We start from the raw sequence: 24,258 nt of genomic DNA, 5'->3' as shown, positions 1-24,258 counted from the left end.
AAAATGTATAAAACAAAACATCCTCTTTAGCACCTTTAATCATTTTAATTTTTCTATTTCTTTGATGTGTATTTTTTGTATTTAAATGTGTTGTTTTCTCTGTTGTTTTCTTGTAAAGTGCTTTGAGAAAGCACTTTTAAAGGCGCTATATAAAATAAAGGTATTATTATTATTATTATTATTATGCTCTTACCCTTTCATCTTGCCATCATACTGCATAATATTGCATTATCGTCTTTCTCCATCAGGTGGAGCCAAGCATTGAACTGAACATGCTACTGTGATGCTGCTTCTCCACATCGAGTCCGAGGCGAGATACACTGGGCGGGTCTACAAACGGACGCTGAGGATGCTTGAGCATCCATTATTATCAACAATCTTGACTTCATTCAAAATATAACAGCATCACGTTGTTTTATTTAATAAGCATCGCTTTAGTTGGCTTTCACAGGAATTTCTCCGAGGGTGGCACAAGGACAGTGGAAAAAGTCGTCTTTGTCTGACAAAACCTGATAGATTGTCAGTGTACATCAACAAATCGGCTAATTTTGTTACTTCTCTGACGTCATTTGCGTTTATTATTTTTCTCTGACATCAGCAGGGGACTGTCGTTTTGTGCAAACAGTCTCTGTTAATGAATTAAACTGCTTTAATGAATTAAACTGAGTTAACCGCGACGTGATCATTTCTTTTTCACAGCTGAAAGACAAAGAAGCATCAGAACTGTTGAAACAACAGACAAACAGCTGGTAGATGTTTTTGTCCCTCGTCGTTTATATCAGCAAGATTTGCCGTTATTTCTCCATGTTTAGCACCGACAGACTCACGGTTCCTGAATATGTCAGTAGTCGGCTACACAACCGGAGGACGAGCTCCGACCCCAGGGCTGTGTCTCCGGGGATCAGCGCCGATGTCCAGGCCGTGGTGGACGTCTCTCTCCCTGCGTTGCGCTCTGCAATCAAAACGCTGAAGTCTTCCAAAGACACTGGAGATAGGGAAGAGACTCGCCGAGCCATTGCTGAGACTTTCCAGCTGGTTGAGGAGGCCTGGGTCCTGCCCACAGTGGGCCGACAGGTAGCTGAGGAGATCTGCAACAGGATCCGGCTGGATGGGGGTCTGGAGCTGCTCTTGCAGCTGATGCAGACACCTGCTGTAGAAATCACCTATGAGTCTGCCAAGCTGCTTGAGCAGGTATTGGTTTCAGAAAACAGGTAAGGAACATCTTTGAAAAGTATGTTGTTCAAATGGGCCCATAAAAGTATTTGGACATCAAGTCGCAGATGAGTGAATGTTATTGAATTAGCCTTAAAGGATTAGTTCACTTTCAAATTAAAATTTCCTGATAATTTACTCACCCCCATGTCATCCAAGATGTCCATGTCCTTCTCTCTACAGTCGAAAAGAAATTAAGGTTTTTGATGAAAACATTCCAGGATTTGGACGGTTGAAGGTCAAAATTACAGTTTCAGTGCAGCTTCAAAGGGCTTTAAACGATATCAGACGAGGAATAAGGGCCTTATCTAGAGAAACCATCACTCATTTTCTAAATTTCTAAAGTTTTAACAATAAATTCTCATCTTGAACTAGCTCTCTTCTTCTTCTCTATTAGAATTCCAGCAGTGTAGACACTGCTAAGTGTATTACTGCCCTCCACAGGTCAAAGTTTGAACTAATTGTTATATACTTGCACTAGCATATTGAATATGACAATTTAGTTCAAACTTTGACCTGAGGAGGGCAGTAATACACTTAGCAGTGTCTACACTGCCGGAGAAGAAGAAGAAGAATAAGGTAGTTCAAGATGAGCATTTATGGTTAAAATTTATACAATTTTAATTTTTTTTTTTTTTAGAAAATGAGCAATGGTTTGTCTAGATTAGACCCTTATTTCTCATCTGGGATCATGTAGAACGCTTTGAAGCTGCAATGAAACTGTAATTTTGACCTTCAACCGTTTGGAGTCCATTGAAGTCCACTATATAGAGAATAATCCTGGAATGTTTTCATCAAAAACCTTCATTTCTTTTCGACTGAAGAAAGAAAGACATGAACATTTTGGATGACATGGGGGTTAAATTTTAATTTGAAAGTGAACTAATCCTTTAAAGGGATAGTTCAATCAAACATGAAAAATTCTGTCATCATTTACTCACCCTCAAGTTGTTCCAAACCTATACAAATTTCTTTGCTCTGCTGTACACAAAGGAATATATTTGGAAGAATTTTTGTAACCAAGCAGATTGACTACCATAGTAGGAAGGGGGTTGAGATCTGCTTGGTTACAAAGCATTCTTCCAAATATCTTTTAAATAAATTTATACAGGTTTGATACAACTAAAGGGTGAGTAAATGTTGACAGAATTCTCATTTTTGGGCGAACTATCCCTTTGATATCAAACAAAGTGGTGTTTATTTTAAAGAAAGAAAGTTTGTTTTTTTCAAAAATTATCATAAATTAGATATACTCTTCAAAAATAAGTTAGAAGTACGTTTCATGTCTTAATTTGTTGGATAGAATTTTAACCTCATTGGAAAAAATATGAAAGAATATATAATAATAAAGGTGCTATAAGCGATTTTCGTATGGATTGGTAGGCAGAAATCATATTAAAGATATCAATGAAAGAACTGTCCTGGGATCTCATTGTTTTTAGCCATTCAGAAGTGTTTGAGGCATTTTTGGACATAATGGATGGAGCTTGAAGGTCCAGCCACACCCCAACCCTAACCTTACTCTTCCTAAAATCTAATTAGGTCAAGCTCCACTCAGTATCTTGTCTTGTGTCATTTATTTGTAGGTGCCACTTGGTTGGATATTATGTAATGATTTATCTAATATTAGTATAGTATATTTGTTGGATTTCTTTCAAATGCTCATTTTTGTATTTCTCTGCAGGGATTATGTGGCTCGTATGGGCCTTGGGGTCATCCTGAACCTGACCCGTGAGCAGGAGGATGCCCAGCTGGCACGAAGTGTGTCGGGCATCCTTGAGCACATGTTTAAACACACAGAGGAGACATCTGCGCAGCTTATCACTAACGGAGCACTGGACACCCTCCTGTATTGGTGCCGTGGAACAGACCCAACTGTACTGCGGCACTGCGCCGTGGCCCTGGCAAACTGTGCCATGTATGGTGGGCACCGCTGTCAGCGTCTGATGATCGAAAAACAGGCGGCCGAATGGCTGTTTCCTCTGGCGTTCTCCAAAGAGGACGAACTGATCCGGTTTTATGCCTGTCTGGCCGTGGCTGTGCTGGCGGCTAACAGGGAGATCGAGAAAGAAGTGGTGAAGTCTGGTACTCTGGAGCTGGTGGAGCCCTTCATCGCTTCGTTAGACCCTGATGAGTTTGCACGCAACCTTTTGGACAGCGCAGACAGCATGCAGGGCCGTACAGCTGCAGACCTGCAGCACTTGCTGCCCCTGCTGGACGGCACACGTCTAGAGGGGAAATGCATCGCCGCATTCTACCTGTGCGTGGAGACTAGTATCAAGTCTCGGCAACGTAATACCAAGGTCAGACAGACACTATATTCACTTGTCTAGCCCTTCCCCACCTAACAAATATATGTCCCATTGAAAGTTTTGCTAAAGTATGAATGTTCTCAGAGGGTGTTCAAAACATCCAATTTTTTAAATGAGCATTTTAAATGAATTTACTTCTGAATGTTCTCTAAACCATCTGAAAAAGTTAGTAATGTTTAAAAAACATTAAACTAATGTCCAACTAAAAACGTGCAACTGAAAAAACTTTTCATGAATGAAGTATAAATTAAATTTTTGTGGTTATAATGTTATTAAATACCAGGTAACTTTTAACAAATTACAAAGTAATTTATTCCTGTGATGGCAAAGCTGAATTTTCAGCATCATTACTCCAGTCTTCAGTGTCACATGATCCTTCAGAAATCATTCTAACATGCTGATCTGCTGCTCAAGAAACATTTAATGTGTACAATTGTACAAAGTATTTGTGTACAATATTTTTTTTTAGGATTATTTGATGAATAGAAAGTTCAAAAGAACAGTGTTTATCTGAAATCTAATCTTTTGTAACATTATAAATGTCTTTACTGCCACTTTTGATTGATTTAATGCATCCTTGCTGAATAAAAGTATTAATTTCTTTAATTTCTTTTAAAAAAAATAAAAATAAAAATTCTTACTGACCCCAAACTTTTCAACGGTAGTTCATAATGCTACAGAAGCTTTGTATTTCAGATAAATGCTGTTCTTTTGAACTTTCTATTCATCAAGGAATCCTGAAAAAAAAAGTACACAACTGTTTTCAACATTGAAAATAATCATAAATTTTTCTTGAGCAGCAAATCAGCATATTAGAATGATTTCTGAAGGATCATGTGACACTGAAGACTGGAGTAACGATGCTGAAAATTCAGCTTTGCATCACAGGAATAAATTACTTTGTCAAATATATTTAAATAAAAAACATTTATTTTAAATTGTAATAATATTTCACAATATTACTGTTTTTACTGTATTTTTAATTAAATAAATGTAGCCTTGGTGAGCAGATGAAACTTCTTTTAAAAACATAAAAAATCTTAGTGGTTCCAATTAATTAATGCTTAATTAATGCTGATATATAGTACTAGGACATGAGTAAAAATACTATATAAAATAAAATATTCATATATCTAATTTTAAAATCCTGGATCTTTTTACCCAGATATTTCAAGAGAGTGGAGCTGTTCAGGATCTGATAAAAGAAAAAAATATTTAAATACAAAAATCTAATAAAAAATATTATATATTATAATAACATAACCCCTATTAAAAAAAAAAATACATATATTTCATACTAAGTATACTTCAAATCCATTAACATATTTTGAAACTTTATTTGGAATATTTCTTTATTGCACCACAATGCAAATTTCTTAATATTACACCTAAATGCAAGACATTTAAAGTTTACCTAGCAGACTTTAAGTATACCAGTTTAGTATACCAAAAGTACAATTGCAGGGTATTTTTATTTAGCACATCAAATATGTAAATGTATTTGTAGTATACTTAGCACAAAAAAATTATTTCAAATATATTTTAGTATTTTTTTTTTCACTAGGGACATATAATAACTAAGAATCAAGTATACATATAATAAGTATACAAAAATAAAATAAATTTTAATAAATATTTAATGAATATTAAGTATTGTATCTTTCTACACAGATATTTCAGGAGATTGGGGCTGTTCAGAGTCTAAAGAGGATCGTCATGTACTCCAGTAATGGGACCGTCTGCTCACTGGCTAAGCGGGCCTTAACAATGATGAGCGAGGACGTCCCGAGGCGTATCCTGTCGTCTGTACCCAACTGGAAGAGCGGAGAGGTGCAGACCTGGCTGCAGCAGATTGGCTTCAGTGCATTTAGTGAACGGTTTCAGGTTTGTACACAGCTCCCATTTCCTGTTCAGCTGACCAAGATAAAGGTGAAGGATATGATAATATCATGCCGATGTTTGCTGTGGACTGAATCACAGTTTTTTGCACCATATCTCTCAGGAACTGCAAGTGGATGGAGATCTGCTGCTCAATATCACAGAACAGGATCTGATCCAGGATCTGGGCATGACTTCTGGGCTCACTCGCAAGAGGCTAGTGCTGCTTAATTCTTGGAAGTATTCATGCTCAAACATATTTATAGAAATGTTATGTATGTACAACTATCATAATTTTAACCCTAATAACACATTGAAAATCTGGGATTTAAATATGTAATTTAAACATGGAAATAAACTTTTAAGATTTTGAGAAATTTAAATTAAGAAATTAAAGGCTCCATTTACTTGGTTTAAGCAATTTAAAACAATGTTTCTATATGTTTCAATCATTCTAATATGCTTATTTGGTTCTTAAGAAATACTTATTTTTATCAACTTTGAAAAACAGCTCAATATTTTTTTTTGGAAACTTTCAAATAAATGCTGTTCGTTTGAATTTTCTATTCATCAAAGAACCATGAAAAAGTATGTATCAGTTTCCACAAAAATATTAAGCAGCAAAAATGATTTCAACATTATTAATAATAAGATGTAATATTAATAACTGCGAAACAATAATAATTGATAATAAGTGAGCACAAAATCAGCATAATAGAATGATTTTTGAAAGATCATGTGACACTGAAGACTGCAAGTAATGATGCTAAAAATTCAACTTTAGCATCACAGGAATAAATTACATTTCGAAATATAATCACATAGAAAACTGTTGTTTTAAATTGTAATAATATTTCACAATATTACTGTTTTTACTGTATTTTTGATCAAATGAATTCAGCCTTGCTGAGCATAAGAGACATCTTTCAAAAACATCAAAACATTAAAAAATCTTAATTATTCCGTTTGCATCTAAGTGTAAATTAAAATGAAAATTTAAAAAAAGGCAAAAAGGAAGCATTTTCATAACCTGTAGCAATTCTTTGATAACCTCTGTACAGGTTTCTTAGAGATCTGCGTGTACTGAAGACCTACGCCAACTACTCCACATGTGACCCCAATAACCTGGCAGACTGGCTGGCCGATGTAGACCCACGATTCCGTCAGTACACATACGGCTTAATTCAGTCTGGAGTTGATCGGAACAATATTGCCCACATTACAGACCAACAGTTGCTGTCTGACTGCCATGTAGAGAATGGCATCCATCGTGCCAAGATCCTTTCTACCGCCCGCCGCCCTGCTAAACCCTGTTTAACTGATTCCCAGCCCACAGGCCCTGATGTGTTCATCAGCTACCGTCGCACTACGGGTTCACAGCTTGCCAGGTCAGGCCATGAGATGACTCTTATCCATCTAATCATCATCCGTTCAGTTACCAAAGTTCCATTTTAATAATCAGTACCATATTGATGATTGGATATTTAATTGTGCATGCACATTTATCCTATTTTTTTAATATTTTGATTACTTTGCCATAACTCTTACTTAATCTTTAAAATCACTTTAAATTTACATTCTTTAAAGTGATTTTAATGATTTAATCTTGAATGCTCTCTTGAAATTCTTAAATGCAAATCTCAAAATATAAATACATTTTTTCTTACTGTTCATACTGTGAAATGTGGATTTACCATTTTTCATTATAATCTTGTGATTCCAAAAGTCTTAAAGGTGCCCTAGATTCAAAAATTGAATTTACCATAGTTAAATAACAAGAGTTCAGTACATGGAAATGACATACAGTGAGTCTCAAACTCCATTGTTTCCTCCTTCTTATATAAATCTCATTTGTTTAAAAGACCTCCGAAGAACAATCTCAACATAACACCGACTGTTACGTAACAGTCGGGGTGTACGCCCCAATATAGACAGCATGCCAGCCCATGTTCCCAACATTATGAAAGGCATTAGACAAGGGCAGAACATCTGGATCTGTGCAGAGCTGAATCAACAGACTAGGTAAGCAAGCAAGGACAATGGCAAAAAATGGCAGATGGAGCAATAATAACTGACATGATCCATGATATCATTATATTTTTAGTGATATTTGTAAATTGTCTTTCTAAATGTTTCATTAGCATGTTGTTAATGTACTGTTAAATGTGGTTAAAGTTACCATCGTTTCTTACTGTATTCACGGAGACAAGACTGTCGTTATTTTACACTTGCAGTCTGTATAATTCATAAACACAACTTCATTCTTTATAAATCTCTCCAACAGTGTAGCATTAGCCGTTAGCCACGGAGCACAGCCTTAAACTCATTCAGAATCAAATAATAAACACTGTACTTACGCAATTAGACATGCTGCATGACGAAAACTTTGTAAAGATCCATTTTGAGGGTTATATTAGCTGTTTGAACTTTTTTTATGTTGTTTAAGGCAAGCGCGAGCTCTTGGGGCGTGAAGCACCAGATTTAAAGGGCCACACACCCTGAATCGGCTCATTTCTAATGATTTAGGCAGTTAAAAAAATTAATTTAAAAAAATCTATGGGGTATTTTGAGCTGAAACTTCACAGACACATTCAGGGGACACCTTAGACTTATATTACATCTTTTAAAAAAAGTTCTAGGGCACCTTCAAAATCATTGGTTTTAGTGTTTTATTTGTAATTTATTTAGACAAAGTATAATATTGACCATATACTGTTTGAAATAAACCCCATGTCTCCTGTTCTTTTCTTTCTATGCAGCCTACTGAAGGTGCATCTACAGTTACGTGGTTTCAGCGTCTTCATCGATGTGGAGAAACTGGAAGCCGGCAGGTTTGAGGAGAAGCTGATCACGAGTGTGCAGCGTGCACGAAACTTCATCTTGGTGCTGTCAGCCAATGCGTTGGACAAATGCATGGGTGACGTGGCAATGAAAGACTGGGTTCATAAGGTTAAAGGAAAAAATCCTTCAGTGATTAACTTTACTTTTTCATTTTTACATTGAGCAAGGTTCAGTGAATTGCACAAATGCTGTACTTCAACTGGAAAACTCACTCCTTCAGGCTTCAGTCATTACAGTCATTATTATCTAAATTCCTATTGGACAATCCATAAATCTATTCTCAGAAGATGCCAAAATGTTCTTCAGCCAACACCTTGTAATATGTAATTATGTGTTTTAATATTGTCATTCTGCCATGTGAGTCTAAACATTTTGATTTGTTTTCCGCAGGAGATAGTCACGGCTCTGAATGGGAAGAAGAACATTGTTCCTGTCACTGATAACTTTGTGTGGCCCGATCCGGCCTCTCTGCCAGAGGACATGAGCACCATTCTCAAATTTAATGGCATTAAGTAAGTCAACACTATAAACCTATAAGACACTTGTTTATCTTCGAAACACAAATGAAGATCTTTTTGATTAAATCTGAGAGATGTCTGTCCCTCCAATAACTGCCTTCGCAACTACAACTTTGAAGCTTCAAAAAGTTCATAAAGAGATCGTAAAACTAATCCATATGAACAAACCTCTTCTGCTCAAACATGCTGCATAACCAATAAGGTTCATTCTCGTGTGTTACGCAGCATGTTTGAGCTTCAGGAAGAGGTTTGTTCTTGTGCGTCATTCAAGTTTGGTTGAGCTTCCACTTATGTTCGCTGATCAATGTTTACATGTGAGTAAAAGCCTAAATGAAATCTGTTCATCATAAAAAGTGATCGAGTCTCTTCAGAATATTTGGACTAAACCACTTGATTCATATGGATTAGTTTTACGATCTCTTTATGAACTTTTTGAAGCGTCAAAATGGTAGTTGCAGGCAGTCAATGGAGGAACAGAAAGCTCTCAGATATAATCAAAAAGATCTTCATTTGTTTTCCAAAGATGAACAAAAGTCTTGCGGGTTTGGAACGACATGAGGGTGAGTAATTAATGACAGAATTTTAAGTTTGGCATGAACTAACCCTTTAACAAATAATATGTACTGCTGTAGTTTGTGCCTGCTCAGTAATTTGCCGAAGTTAAAATTATAGATCCAAAATTACCGGATCCATATCCAGTAAAAGCTTTTATTGTAATTGTAAAAATAATTAATGTAAATCTTTTCTCTCAATGTCACAGGTGGTCACATGAGTATCAGGAAGCCACTATCAGCAAGATTCTGCGCTTCCTCAAGGGATGCCCCAGCCAAGAACAACCAGATGCTGCAAAAACAGACAAAAAAGAGCCAGAAAAGGAATAATTGCCGTCATGTAACCAGAACACACCTGTTACCCCTCAGAGGCCAGTGTTTCCTTTGGTTGTATGCATGTAGCTGGTCTAAATAGATTACTGTTGAATTTTCTTGGGAGAAAAAGACATAAATGTAACTTTCCCAGAGATGCAATGGAACTTTAAAGGGTTAGTTCACCCGAAAATGAAATTTCTGTCATTAATTACTCACCCTCATGTCATTCCAAACCCATACACAAATTAAGATCTTTTTTAATGAAATCTGAATGATTTCTGTACCTCCATTGACAACTACGTAAAACTAATCCATATGAATTGAGCGGTTTAGTCAAACATTTTCGGAAGAAACATGATCACAGGTTTGGAAGTAATTAATGACAGAATTTTGTTTTTGGATGCACTAACCCTTTAAAGGTGTGGTTGCATTTAGAAAATTAGTAACAGACCTCACTGTCAATAGTGTGGCAATGTATGATACACAGCTCAGACACTTTCAAACAAAGCAGCATTCTGTTGACTTGTCAAATCTGCAAAGGGAAATCTTTCGCCCTCACACAAAATTTGCAATTGCGTGGATTCCTATTGTAATGACTGGAGTTCCTCGAACAACAATAAATGTGACCGCACCTTAAAGGGTTAGTTCACACAAAAATGAAAATTCTGTCATTTATTACTCACCCTCATGCCGTTTCAATTTTCATTTTTGTGTGAACTAACCCTTTAAGGATTCTAAGTTATTTACAGCTTTATATCTGTAGACAGCATTTTTGGCTATAAATAACACTGAATATTCCTCAATTGCAGTATAGTAATCATACTAGCTATGTACTGACTATGTTCCCAGAATTGTGTGGCACTTTTCTGTAACTCAGGAAGTTGAATCAATTTCTGCATTATCAGTCATATTTATGACATCAGCATAAAGCATAGTCAGTCTCTGTTTATATGATAGAGATAGATAATACTAGTTAATCTTGCATTATAGCATTATCAGTTGAACTATTGAAAATAATTTTTCATTTTTTAAAAAGTGGTTTGCAGTAGGTTACTCAGGCTTCAAAAATACTGTAGTTCCATAATAATTGTTTCTGTTTTCATAGGTTTGTGCAGTTTAATTATGTTAAAGGTAGGGTAGGCCATTTTTTTTATAAACACATTTTGTTATACTGGTTGAAACTCTCCTCACATCCTGATAGCAATCAATAATAGAAGTGGTCTAAATATTAAATCATGTACATCTATATTTTGTGGAAGTCTTAGGACCAAAAAATGTTTGTCCAATAATTGCATTCGGACCGAATATGAATTTCCATATTTCCGTTCTCCTCACACATCATAAGCGCATTCCGTATGGCTATGCAGAGTTGTAGACAGACAGTCACCGAGCACAACAAACAAACAGCAGCCAGTTCCTCTTGAAACAAAACAACGAGCTTATGCTGTGTTCACGCCATGTAGTTACAGTAATTACGAGATGGCAACCTGTGAAGCACAGCTACTCGGAGCTGTTCATGTCCTCAGACTCGGATTTATGCGTTTCAACACTATCAACGGCAAAATTAATCTGTAGCAGTCAGGTGGAACAAATAGAGATCTGTAAGTTTATGTTCATTATTATTGTAACACTTTGCAGACTGCTGTGTGCGTTTAGAAGGAGGCGTGGCTTTGGAGAGCGCTCTGAAGGGAGGGTGGGATCTTACGCTTTCAAAGCTAGCTTGCTATTGCTAGCCTCTCTGAAATTGCCTACCTTACCTTTAAGTTATTAAATTATGTACCAAGCATCATTCACAAAACAAATTAAAATTTTCACCTCTAAATCATAATTGTTATTCATTACCTTATGCAGTATTAGGAAAAAATCCTTTTAAACAGTTACATGACTTGAAAAACTGCTGTAGAAGCTTTCTTAGGATTTGCAAGAATATTATGCAGCAGATTTGAGTCATACATTTTCAGACACTGTGAAGATGCAGCAGGTCAAGGAAAATGCTAATGACATTTACTAATACTTCTTGACACCTCAAGCTTTATCCTGCTATTGAGCTCCCTACTGTTGCCTTATGATGTTTGTCAGTCAGTCTTTCATGTTATACAATGTGTAAAATCTGTACAATGAAATAATGAAATATTCTTTTTGGAGAAATAAACAGCAATAAAGCTTGTTTTGGAAAACATCCCTTTATTCTGCATGTCCAGATGTTTGTGTCACAAAAAAAAAAAGAAATTGCATGTTGCACTGTATTCAAATATTCTAGTACAAAACGTCAAACCATCGAGATAAACGATTTGACACAGACAAGCACAAAGCATTAGATGTAATTTTCAATTCCTGTTAGATGTAATGTTCACAGACACACAGTGAACCACACAGACAGACAAGCCATAATTGCAAGTCTCCTCTCACATCCATGTAATTTTCAGATGTCTAGAACACAACTAACATAGGGAAGCATTTAAACGTGTTGAATTAATTAGAGTAATAATAGACTTGTTATTGAAGACAATTAATTAAACATCCTAACAGTCATATGATTAGCTTAGATCAGGACCAGTGCACACCTGAGGAGGGCAGTGCAAGTGTATAGATGCTAAAGACCTGGTGCTCATGTGTGGTTTGAGGCATTGTGTGTTATCTTCTTGACACCATACTTCGTTGTTTGAATTGTCAGTGGTGAAGTAGTAAGATTAGTAGGTACTGAGGATTTCCATGACACACTGCATTAAAAATGTTGATGTTAACATGCAGTGATTTTCCCTGATACACCAGTGAGACGTGACCAAACAGGCTTCTCAATCACTGACCCGGCCCCCATTAGTCAGCAAATTATACTGACCAAAACTCATGCCATTGGTTGAGCTAATGTTGTTGTGTCATGCTGGTGAGGATGAAACAATGTTTTGATAGCACCAGAGTCACAGTGTTTACACTTTTTGGGGAACTCCAAGTACATATGTCACATGATCCTTCAGAAAAGAGTCTAAAATATTGTTGTGGTTCTTGAGAAAAACAGTTGCACTGCTTAATTTTTGTGGAAATTTTTATTCATTGATATAGAAATAATATTTGAAATATAATTATTTTGTAACATTATAAATGTCTTTACTGTCACTTTTGATCAATTTAATGTATCTTTGCTGAATAATTTCTTTAAAAAAATAAAAATAAATCCTTCTTATGGTCAGAAATGTTGTTGGAACATGTCATGGGGAAATCACGTCGACTGCCATGCCCAAGTCATCAGGAATTGCACACGAGTCCATTTTGTGCGCTCTATTGGCAGTCAGCTTTAGGATCCCAGTTGTGCAGAAAATCATTACTTTTTCTTGGACTCGCTCTGTCCTTGCTGTAAAACTCTTACAGACTCAATGTCAGGATATTCCAGAGCCTTCTCTGTTTGTTCTTCTCTCTCTCTTCTCCTGGCAACCCAAGCCCCTGTACACATTACAATAAAAATACATCAAATTTTGTGGTTATGAATCATTCACAAACTGATAGTCTAAATGACGACCATTGAGGGTCTTACCCAATAATGCCAGCTGGAATAAGGAGGATGAAGGCCCCAAAGAGGAAGGGGAATCCCTTCATGAAGTGTAGGCTGGCAGGGTATAGAGAGTTGAAAACCCCACTAGATACTAGTGAGCATAGACCTTCTACACACGCCACTGAAGCAAACAGAGCCCCTAACAAAGACAAAAACAAATTAAATAAGCAAAACACTTCATTCCATTAAATTCAAATTTGTGAATTTGTTTCACCTTGCTCCGAAGGGTCCACCAGTTTGGACAGTTTAGATCTCAAGACTGGGGTAGAGGCCATAAAAAGGAAGCACAGGCCATATCCTGACAACGACAGATAGATAAGCAACTTCTGCAAGTTCATTTACTTGATTCATATTTACCTACTGCAGCCACTGGAGGACAGTGTGAGGTTGCATCAGCACTGCATATCTTTTGAAATATCAAGAAATAGTGTCATGACCTTTATCCTGTAATGTAGGCCTAATCTAAATAGTAGAACATTAACAATGTCATAGTCACTCTGAAAAAGTGTCAGATAAATTATTTAAATTGAATACATTTACACTGACATTTTGCTGTACTGTTTTGCACACAAGTAAACTTTCAAGATCAACTAGCAACTAGTAAATAATCAGTTTTAAATGGCACAATGCATTATCAATCAATAAATATTCATATAACATTAACATACATAATATACATTTTAATAAAATTGTATATGTATATTTTACATAAAATATATTATTATACACACTTTTATCTGTACATAAAAGCTTGTGGTCAGTAAGATTTGTTTCAAGATTTGCATTAAATTGATTAAAAAGTGACAAAGACTTCTCCATTGTTACTAAAAAAAAAAAAACATCAAGAAATCCTGAAAGAATTCTCTATAAAAATATTAAGCAGTACCACTGTTTTCAATATGGATAATAATAAGAAATGTTTCTTGAGCACCAAATCAGCATATTATGATGATTGCAATCACAAGAATAAAAAATATTTATATATAAAAATAGATTTAAAATAATTCATATATTTAAATTATATTTAATATAATAAATATATTATATTTGATATATTAAAATACAAAACAGATATTTAAATTTTAATATTGCACAATAATACTGTTTTTACTGTACTTTTGATCAAAAAAAATGCAGCCTTGGTGAACATAAGAGACTTCTTTCAAAAATATAAAAAAAGGACCAGCCCCAAACTTTTGAACAGTATAAATTGTATATTATATTATATTATATTATATATATATATATATATATTATATATATATATATATATATATATATATATATATATATATATATAGATAGAAGATCTTACCGGTAAACATCAGAGCTGTAGTGTCAGCGACTGAAATCACAATCAAGCCAACAATGTTAGAGGTAAGGCCCACCAGAGCCACCCAGGAGTCCTCCAGACAGCATTGCATGGCCCTGAGCCCTGTCAGGCTGGTGAGGTAGGCTAGATTCTTGGCCGCAGAGCCATAACCAATCATCTCTGGACCCCAGCAGAGCGGAGCACTCAACTCATAGAGCACATAGAGGTCACTGCAACCTAAATGTACAGACACCACCAAAAAGAAGCAGAGAGTGTAAAACCATAGTTTAGTTCTGCGCCCCTGCGGTTCATCAGATTCATAGAGGCGGTAGATGGCCCGGTGATGCCTGGTGGAGAGGAGTTTTGCCTCGGGGTCAGGGGTGACCGTTTCAGGCACAAACAGGTATGTGTAAAAGGCTGCTGCAAGATTTGTGGCCAGTACTAGCCAGAAAGGGTTGATATACCTGGAGGGAAACATGACATTGTTTTTTAATCACAGAAATATTACATTTTTATTTTATGCATTAACAGCTGCCAAATACCCTTGTGCCCGACGCCATTGTCCTCCAATGATGCTTGCAAACATGCCAGCCAATCCCAAACAAGCCTCTAGTATCGCCACACGAAAGGTGCGAGACCCCCTGCCACTCGTGTCAGCCACATACGCAAAGCAACCGGCCAAAATGGCGTTGAAGTCCCCGGAGAGGCCGCTGCATATCCTCCCAATAAGGAACCAGAACACAGGTAGCTTCAGGTACATTACAATCAAATACACTGCCGCCTGAACAGCCAGGCCAAGGGATGGGATGATCAGAACCAGACGCCGACCTGCAAGGTCACTCCATGAGCCTAACAGGGTCACCATAATCAGCCCAACTAGAAAACCACCCAAATTAATGTATAGGCTCCAGTGTGCAGTCAGAATCTCCACTTCCTAGACAAGGGAAATAAATTACATTAAAAAAAAAAGTTATTTTGGAAAGATACAATGTAGTTTTTTAATTATTTTGTCATAGGTTTGATAATGTAGTATCTTTCAGTTGAATATATCATAAAAAAATATACAAATAAAGTAAAATAATCCACTAGTAAAAAGAGCTGGTTTGTCTGCCATTCGCTCAGAAATCGAATTACACTGGTCGAAGTTTGTGATTTAATAATAAAAAAAAGTGTGTAATCCATTGTTTGGGAAAATCAAAATAAAATTTGATTCAGGTACACTAACCAATTTTGTGACTCACTACAGAAATAATCGACTCAGTGTCATTCGTTTGGGAATCGAACCACACTGGTACTGTAGCTCTGTATATTTGTGATTCACTGAAAAAAGAACGATTCATTACAGTTGTTCGTTCAGGAATCGACCTAGGCTACACTACTGCGCTATTCTGTATGTTTTTGACTCACTAAAAAGAACCGAGTGTAATTTGTTCAGGAATCAAAATACAATAGGCGCGCTTTTGATTCACTAAAAAGAACCGGCTCAAAAGCATTAACTTCGTTCGCGTGCTTCAACGCAGATTTCTGGATGAAAAACGGTTCTCGGTTCCAAATCCACACAACGTGTCAAATATCTGTTACCTTCTGCAGAGGGTCGTGGACCGTAGATGCATTACATCCTCCTCCTTTTGTTCCATTATAACCCACATCTTCACTGAGACGATCCCACAGGTACTGCGTGTATAAAGGCATCTGGAGAACTATGGAGAACGTGGACAGGAACATAACGGGCTCCACGGTCACGGAAAATGGACATGAACACGGCGGAGGAGGTTTGTTTTGTGTCACCTTAAAACAACAACAGACTTTGCTGGAGTCACCCGACTCCGAGTCCTCCGCAATAATAGCGCTTGTATCTGATTCATCCATGTTTTAAAGCTTTCAGAGTCCAAATGCTTAAATCACAGATCTTAAATCTGGACGACAGAAGAGTGTAAACACAACTAGTCTGAACAAACAGCTGAGCTGACAGAATGTGACTTACGGAAGCCGCCGTGTCTTCCAGCAGTTTGCCGTGCTTCTGGCGTCCCCTTTTGAAACACATATGAAACTGACATGACAATTTCAGTAAAACTCGACTCCAGTTCTTTTTGTCCCAGTGTCCCAGTTCATTTTGTATGTCTCCCTTATTTGACTGATTCAGATCATCAGCTCGTTACAATGTAACTACAGCACTGTAAAATAAAGAGTAACCTAACAGTTACATAAATTACCAGAATAAAACATGAGCAGCACATTCTGTCAGGTAAAGTAAAATCCTATTACTAAAACAATTCTGTAATAATGGGAAAGCAGTAAATAGTTTTATTTAAAATAAATATATATATATTTATTCATTTACATTTACTCAAGATTCTGATTCAAGTAATAGGATTCAAAAAGCTTTTGAGCATTTTTAAGAGGAATGCACCTAGTTTAACCTCTCAAATAGGATTTTCAGATTGCAGACTGATATGATATATGGATTTTACTTGCTTACAGGAATTTAAAAAAAAAAAATCCGGTTTCAAACTAATCTACTACTTTATGTGTATGAGTAATTGACTTTGCAATATAAAGATTAAGATAACTTATTCATTATTTATTTATTTAAATGTGTATTCAACTGGATATAGAATAAATAATTTGTTTTTGATTCTCTGAAATGTTTCATGGAATGCTAAGTAGTGAAATATATGATCAACTGTTTCACTTAATACAAAATTTCACTTCATACCTTGTTTAAAAAACAATTTAAATTAAAGCTGCAAGCAGCGATGAAAGGGCCCTCGCAGCAGGCTCACCCGTTGGCATCAGGAAAACAGTGAACAGTGGGCGACATGCATGTAAGCGAGTAAATACAGGAGAATTATGGCCAAGTCATTTCAAAGTGCCCCACTTCCTGCAGCCAACAGGTGGTGCTTTGACCGTAACTGAATATTACCATGTCGATGTCTTCAGGCCAGGACTATTATCAAACATGTGAAGTTTGGAGCAGATTGGACATTGTATGCCTGAGTTACAACAGCTTCCTCTTCCATGGCGAAACATCAGATTTTGTCAGGCCGCCACGGACACACCCTTCAACGAAAACTCTAGATCTTCGCAATTTAACATGGCTTAGGCCTTAAAGGATTAGTTCACTTTCAAATTAAATTTTCCTGATAATTTACTCACCCCCATGTCATCCAAGATGTTCATGTCTTTCTTTCTTCAGTCGAAAATAAAATTAAGGTTTTTGATAAAAACATTCCAGGATTTTTCTCCATATAGTGGACTTCAAATGGCCCAAATGGTTGAAATTAATGGTCAAATGGTCAAAATTACAGTTTCAGTGCAGCTTCAAAGCATTCTACACGATCCCAGATGAGGAATAAGGGTCTTATCTAGAGAAACCATCACTCATTTTCTACATTTTTTTTTTAATTTTATACGTTTTAACCATAAATGCTAGCTCTCCTCTTCTTCTCTATTTGAATTTCAGCAGTGCTAAGAGTATTACTGCCCTCAACAGGTCAAAGTTTGAACTAAATTGTCATATTCAATATGCTAGTGCAAGTATATAACAATTAGTTCAAACTTTGACCTGTGGAGGGCAGTAATACACTTAGCAGTGTCTACACTGCTGGAGAAGAAGAAGAAAAAGAAGAGAGCTAGTTCAAGATGAGCATTTATTGTTAAAACGTATATAATTTTCAATATTTTTTAGATAAGACCCTGATTCCTTGTCTGGGATCACATAGAACCTTTTGAAACTGTGATTTTTTAAAAAGTCCATTGAAGTCCACTATATGAAGAAAAATCCTGGAATGTTTTCATCAAAAAAACTTAATTTCTTTTCGACTGAAGAAAGAAAGACATGAACATCTTGGATGACATGGGGTGAGTAAATTATCAGGAAATTTTAATTTGAAAGTGAACTAATCCTTTAAGATTAGACTGAAAACATATGGGGCCTTATTTTAACGATCTAAACGCAAAGTGTAAAGCGCACGGCGCAGGTGCACCAGGGCGTGTCCAAATCCACTTTTGCTATTTTAACGACGGAAAAACGGTCCGTGCGCCGGGGTGCATTTTTGAAATGGGTTGTCCCTATTCTCTTAATGAGTAATGGGCGTAACGTTCAATAAACCAATCAGAGTGTCATCTCCCATTCCCTTTAAGAGCGAGATGCGCTCGCGCCATGGCGGATTGCTATTTACATGCCGGAATTTGTTGGCGGAAAAGCTGAACGCTTTCAAGCGAAAAAAACAATCTGCTTGTGCGCGAAGTTAAAGCGGGCTTGCAAATGCAGGCTTTCAAATAGCTGCACGTGATGAGTCAGTTAATATATATGTGTGTATATTGACACGATTGTTCAATTAATTAGCCAGTTTCGTTCATCATTATAAGTAGTAATAGGCTGAATTGAAAATAGGTAGCCTAATTCTAATACACGCAATGACTATTCATCATTACATTTTTATATTTATGTAGCCTACACAATAATATTCTTTTACACTGTAATCCTTTTGTTTTTAATATTTGGCATGTTTGTGTGATGCTCATCCCTGTGTGTAATAAGAAAAGTCAACGCGCACTGTGGACGCGCCCAGAGGCGCCATTGACTTTATACCAGGTTTGAGTTGGTCTATGGCGCAGTCTATTTTCAGCTCCTTAAAATAGCAATGCGCCGGAACACACCTCTTTTTTAGACCAGCACGCCCATGGGTGCACTAACTGGCACAAATACATTTACTAATTTAAGGACGTGGCGCTGAACGGGAAAACGCGAACGGCGCCGGACACAAACTAGCAAATACACTTGCGCTGCGCCTTGCGTCGCATTGCGCCGGGTAGGGCCCATGGTGTCGATCTGGTTAAAATTCTATGAGGAGTTAATCATAGTGTAAAACATGTCATTTCCTGTTGCCGACAGGTGGCACTATGACTGTAACTGAATATTTCCATATAGACGTCTTCAGGCCAGGACTCTAATAAAACGTGAGAAGTTTGGAGCTAATCCAACATTGTATACCCGAGTTACAACTTCCTGTTTCATGGCCAAAATATCAAACTTTGTCAGGCCGCCACGGACACGCCCTTCAGTGAAAACTGTACATCTTCGCAATGTAACATCACTAAGGCCTTAAGATTAGACTGACCAAATATGATGTTGATCTGATTAAAGCTCTAGGAGGAGTTCGTTAAAGTACAACATGTGGAAATGGCAAAAACTGCCAAAAATTTGAAATATCTTGGGTTTAAAGATTTTGCACCCAGGGGCTTTTTTGTAGGTATTGGGCTGTTACATCTCTCTACCAAATTTCATACCTGTAAGTGAAACATAGCACGAAGAGCACTTAATTGAAATTTTGTAGGTGGCACTATTGAGCCATTTTTGCCTTACCTAATTCTGAAACCCATTTCAGATATATACATTTTCACCACTTCTGACATGTGTGCAAAGTTTCATGAGTTTTTGCACATGTTTAGGCCTTCAAAAATGTGATTCATTTAGAAGAAGAATAATTGACCGAGCACAATAGGGTCCTCACACCATCGGTGCTCAGGTCCAAATAATTTCAACAATTTTGTGAGATTAAATGTAGACTGAGGACTTAAATAATTATCAGAGGGGAAAAAAAGGGTGAAATCCATCCATGGTACATTTCTCATATCACTAGTGTCCCTCAGGGTCATTGCAATTAGAAAATACTTTCAAAATAACTTGCAGTGTGAAGTCATTAAAATGTTAGCAGTGAAATATATGTCACATTTGCGCCATGAGAAAGGTGTTTTTTTTCCGTGGGACCTTCAGCTCCTTTGATAATATCTATGAGATCATGTTGCAGCAACAGAGAGAAAAAGAGAAAGAAAGATTACTATTCCTCTTTTAAGTGCACTTTGGCATTTGATGAAGCCAAGGTAATGACAGCTATTCAGTTCAGCTCCTCTTTGGAGACAAATTACACAGACACATAAACACTTGACCTTCTTCTTGACCTCCTATACATTCTTCATGTTCTCAAGAAACGACTATCTATCTATCTATCTATCTATCTATCTATCTATCTATCTATCTATCTATCTATCTATCTATCTATCTATCTATCTATCTATCTATCTATCTATCTATCTATCTATCTATCTATCTATCTTATTACTTGTGATTTTTTTTAGCTTTTTTTTTTACTTTGTATTTGTTTTTTCATTTGTTTTTAGTTTTGTTTGCTTTTATGGTATAGGTTCCATTTGTTAGCATTAGTTAACTGTATTAGTTAACATGAACTAGCTTCTAAAGTATTTATTAATCTTAATTAATGTTAATTTCAACATTTTCTAATACATTATTAAAATCAAAAGTTGTATCTCTTAATAACATTTAATGGAACTGAGCTAACATGAACTAACAATCAAGTTGTTTTATCTAACTTTAACAAACATTAATAAATACTGTAAAAGTATATTGCTCATTGTTAGTTCATTAATGGATTAACCAACGTTAACTAATGGATGTGTAACATGTAACATATTACCCTTTTATTGTCAAAAATTGCAAGATTTCTATTAACGTGTAGGCCATTCAGAAGATCTGTGCAATTTTTAGTCAGGTAAACCCAAATAACCTGGAGCTGATGGTTGTTACAAGCATATGTATGACATAAAACCAAGCTCCATCAGATTAGATGTTTTACTTAATAATTACAGCCTGTCATGGTGCTACAGAGCATACATATATTTAGAGATGTGAAGGCACGTTTGATTCATAATGTGGTTCTCACTCATCGATCGGGCCTTCAGGTGAGTGTGCTGGTGAGGGCAGTTGTGCCGTCGGTGCTGGCAGCGTAACACACGTTCGCGCTCATCCCTATTGAGAGCTGCTCTGGAAGAAGCTTTCTATGTTTCCCATTTCACATGTGTTCCACACTGAAGTCACCAGAAATTGAGATGAGAAACAGTGCAAGAAGGTGTCTAACAGGAATGACCACAGTCATCTAAAATGCCTTTAGGGCAATATTCAATGATGTTTTCCTGTCAAAGAGCACAAAGATAAGTGACACTCACACAAATAACACTCTACACTCATAAATGGTGAGGGTCCAACAATACATTGTAACTAAAACACACAAGCCTAAAGATTTACAGTGCTTGGACAAACACTGCAATACAATGTAGATTGTTTGTTACTTTTTTTCTGTACTGTTTTGGGGGTTTAAGGCCAAAAAGTAGCTAATTCATAGTCATGAAGAGGAAATCACACAGAAATCTCTCAAGCCAAACACCCTTCTTTGGTTAAAAACAATGCTTACATTTATTAAAGTAAAAGGTTGAAAGACAGCAACTAAAATGAGAATGCCTCTGGCAAACTTACAGAGCTCTTTTCCCACTGTGTGACAAACTGACAGCATGGGTGGAGCAAAAGGCTAAACAAGGGGGAGAAACACTACTGATTACACAATCTGACAGAAAGACAGAATGAACGTGAAATAAAAATTGAGCTATTAAAAATGATTTATTTTTATTATTAGGTCAAGAGTTTTTTTTTTTTAATGTTTTGATTCAGTAGAAGGTATATTCACAAAAGCATGTCTTCATTTTTATGGTAATAGTGGATTAGGACATAATGTGATTATCAAATTTTCAAAGATTTGTTTAATTTACCCAAACTAGTTTTGCATGTTTAATTTGTAGGGTGTTGCGTCAGGATTAAATGTTAAAAGATGAACCTAAAGCATGTGAGGCACGTTTCAATGTGTAGATAGATAGATAGATAGATAGATAGATAGATAGATAGATAGATAGATAGATAGATAGATAGATAGATAGATAGATAGATAGATAGATAGATAGATAGATAGATAGATAGATAGATAGATAGATAGATAGATAGATGTTTTGGACCAACTGGAGGGGACAGAAGGCAAATCCTTTCAAAGTGGATGAGTGTATTGTAAGGATGAGATTGGCAAACTGGGTTGAGGTGGACTATAGGCAGTGTTGACCTCTGGATGTTAACCCTCATGACCCTAACTCATCTGGACTGATCCAACAGCTTGGAAACCACATCCTCTCAGTAAAGTCTGAGTGATAAGTGTGCAGGTTACACAACATCATGAGTTCTCTAATAATGTATCTGCGTTTCTTCTGTGTGTACATGGGATGTGTTACATCAAATAGAATCCATATGATCAATGATGCTGTCCACATTGGATTTTTAACATGTTACTGTGAGCATAATTGGTGTTTTTGCCCTGATAACATATCTAAAAGCTTTTTAGCAAATATTTAGTAAATATTAAGTCTCCTCCACTGACCAGGTCATGAGAAAATAGACATTCACACAGTTATAAGCCGGAAAATGTATGACTTCAGTGTGGAACATACATGATAGGGAAACATTTAGAAAGGTTCTTGGTAACACTTTACAATACGGTCCATTAGTTAACATTAGTTAACTACATTAGTTAACATGAACTAATAATGAACTGCACTTATACAGCATTTATTAATCTTTGTTAATGTTAATTTCAACATTTACTAATGCATTATTAAAAGCTTGTTAACATTAGTTAACTAACATGAACAAAGAATGAACAACTGTATTCTCATTAACTAACACTAACGAAGATTAGTAAATACAGTAAAAAATGTATTGCTCATTGTTAGTTCATGTTAGTTAATCCATTAACTAATGTTTAACAAATGAACCGTATTGTAAAGTGTTACCAGGTTCTTCCGGCCATCTGACATTTTCTTGCCCACTATTTACACTAATGAAGGAAAGGGTATTCTTTTTGTATATTTTCTTTGCATGAGTTGAGATGCCAAACCAGAACAGGAAAAGACTAGCAGAAATGTCTCTGTCAAGTGTGCTTTGTTGTGCCATGTCCTGATGCCAAACTATTCACTATGATCAGTTACACCATCGCGGGGCTTAAGGCATGTTATTTTAAGGATTTCTTTGCAGAACACACAGAAACAAGACTAATCAAAGAGGGATAACTTGAAGTATAATATAATGTATTGTTTTGAGCAAGTACTGCTGAAACATGCCATTTTCAGCTGATTTAGTGCAACATGTTCTATCTATCTATCTATCTATCTATCTATCTATCTATCTATCTATCTATCTATCTATCTATCTATCTATCTATCTATCTATCTATCTATCTATCTATCTATCTATCTATCTATCTATCTATCTACCTATCTACCTATCTATCTATCTATCTATCTATCTATCTATCTATAATTTCTTTATTTATTTATCTATCAGACAATCGATAATATAACATAATATAATATATCACATAGTGATATAAATGTCCCAGGTTTAAAAAAGAAAACTATTCACTTAAATCTATGAAAAACATTCTATATTCAGGATGTTCTTACACTGTAAAACCCGATAAGTTACGGTAACTCCAACCATTTGAGGAAACTGATTGCCTTAAACCATTTAAGTTTTAAAACCAATAAGTATGAGTACTATAAACTCATATAGTTAAATTCAGTTATATTTTAGTGTCGGTTTAGTCAATCATTAGAGTTAACTCAACTTAAAGTTTTTAAGTTTATTTCACCCATTCAGTTTGAATTCAGGTAACAAACATAACTAAGTCTTAACAACTATATAGCTACTTAAACGGTTTGAGGAAACTGATTGCCTTAAATGGTTTAACTCAAAGTAATAAAGTTACATAAGACTAAGCAAAAACTAACATTGGTTTAATACTCAAAACATTTAAGTATTTACGTTTAACTCAATCATGTTAAGTTCAGCTTACTAAAATCAAATTTTAAGTTCACA

The 24,258-nt window shown here is 36.0% G+C and overlaps 2 protein-coding genes across 2 annotated transcripts; one reads left to right on the top strand and one right to left on the bottom strand.

The window, feature by feature from the left end:
• The first annotated feature begins 753 nt into the window (after window positions 1-753).
• sarm1 (sterile alpha and TIR motif containing 1) lies at window positions 754-9,642 on the top strand. The gene is made up of 8 exons (XM_067366145.1): window positions 754-1,211; window positions 2,897-3,515; window positions 5,196-5,408; window positions 5,527-5,618; window positions 6,464-6,790; window positions 8,162-8,351; window positions 8,634-8,755; window positions 9,522-9,642. The coding sequence occupies exons 1-8, from the start codon at window positions 754-756 to the stop codon at window positions 9,640-9,642; spliced, it is 2,142 nt and encodes a 713-aa protein (XP_067222246.1).
• A 2,174-nt stretch (window positions 9,643-11,816) lies between these two features.
• Window positions 11,817-16,493, bottom strand: slc46a1 (solute carrier family 46 member 1). The gene is made up of 6 exons (XM_067365384.1): window positions 16,068-16,493; window positions 15,029-15,420; window positions 14,490-14,950; window positions 13,389-13,472; window positions 13,157-13,313; window positions 11,817-13,065 (listed from the first exon to the last, which is right to left on the bottom strand). The coding sequence occupies exons 1-6, from the start codon at window positions 16,353-16,355 to the stop codon at window positions 13,002-13,004; spliced, it is 1,446 nt and encodes a 481-aa protein (XP_067221485.1). The 5' UTR covers window positions 16,356-16,493; the 3' UTR covers window positions 11,817-13,001.
• Between the last annotated feature and the right edge of the window lie 7,765 nt (window positions 16,494-24,258).

Source organism: Chanodichthys erythropterus, chromosome 17 (genome assembly GCF_024489055.1).
Source record: "Chanodichthys erythropterus isolate Z2021 chromosome 17, ASM2448905v1, whole genome shotgun sequence".
Classification (NCBI taxonomy): domain Eukaryota; kingdom Metazoa; phylum Chordata; class Actinopteri; order Cypriniformes; family Xenocyprididae; genus Chanodichthys; species Chanodichthys erythropterus.
The sequence above is the reverse complement of the archived record's forward strand: the minus strand, read 5'-3'. Positions and strand labels throughout refer to the sequence as shown.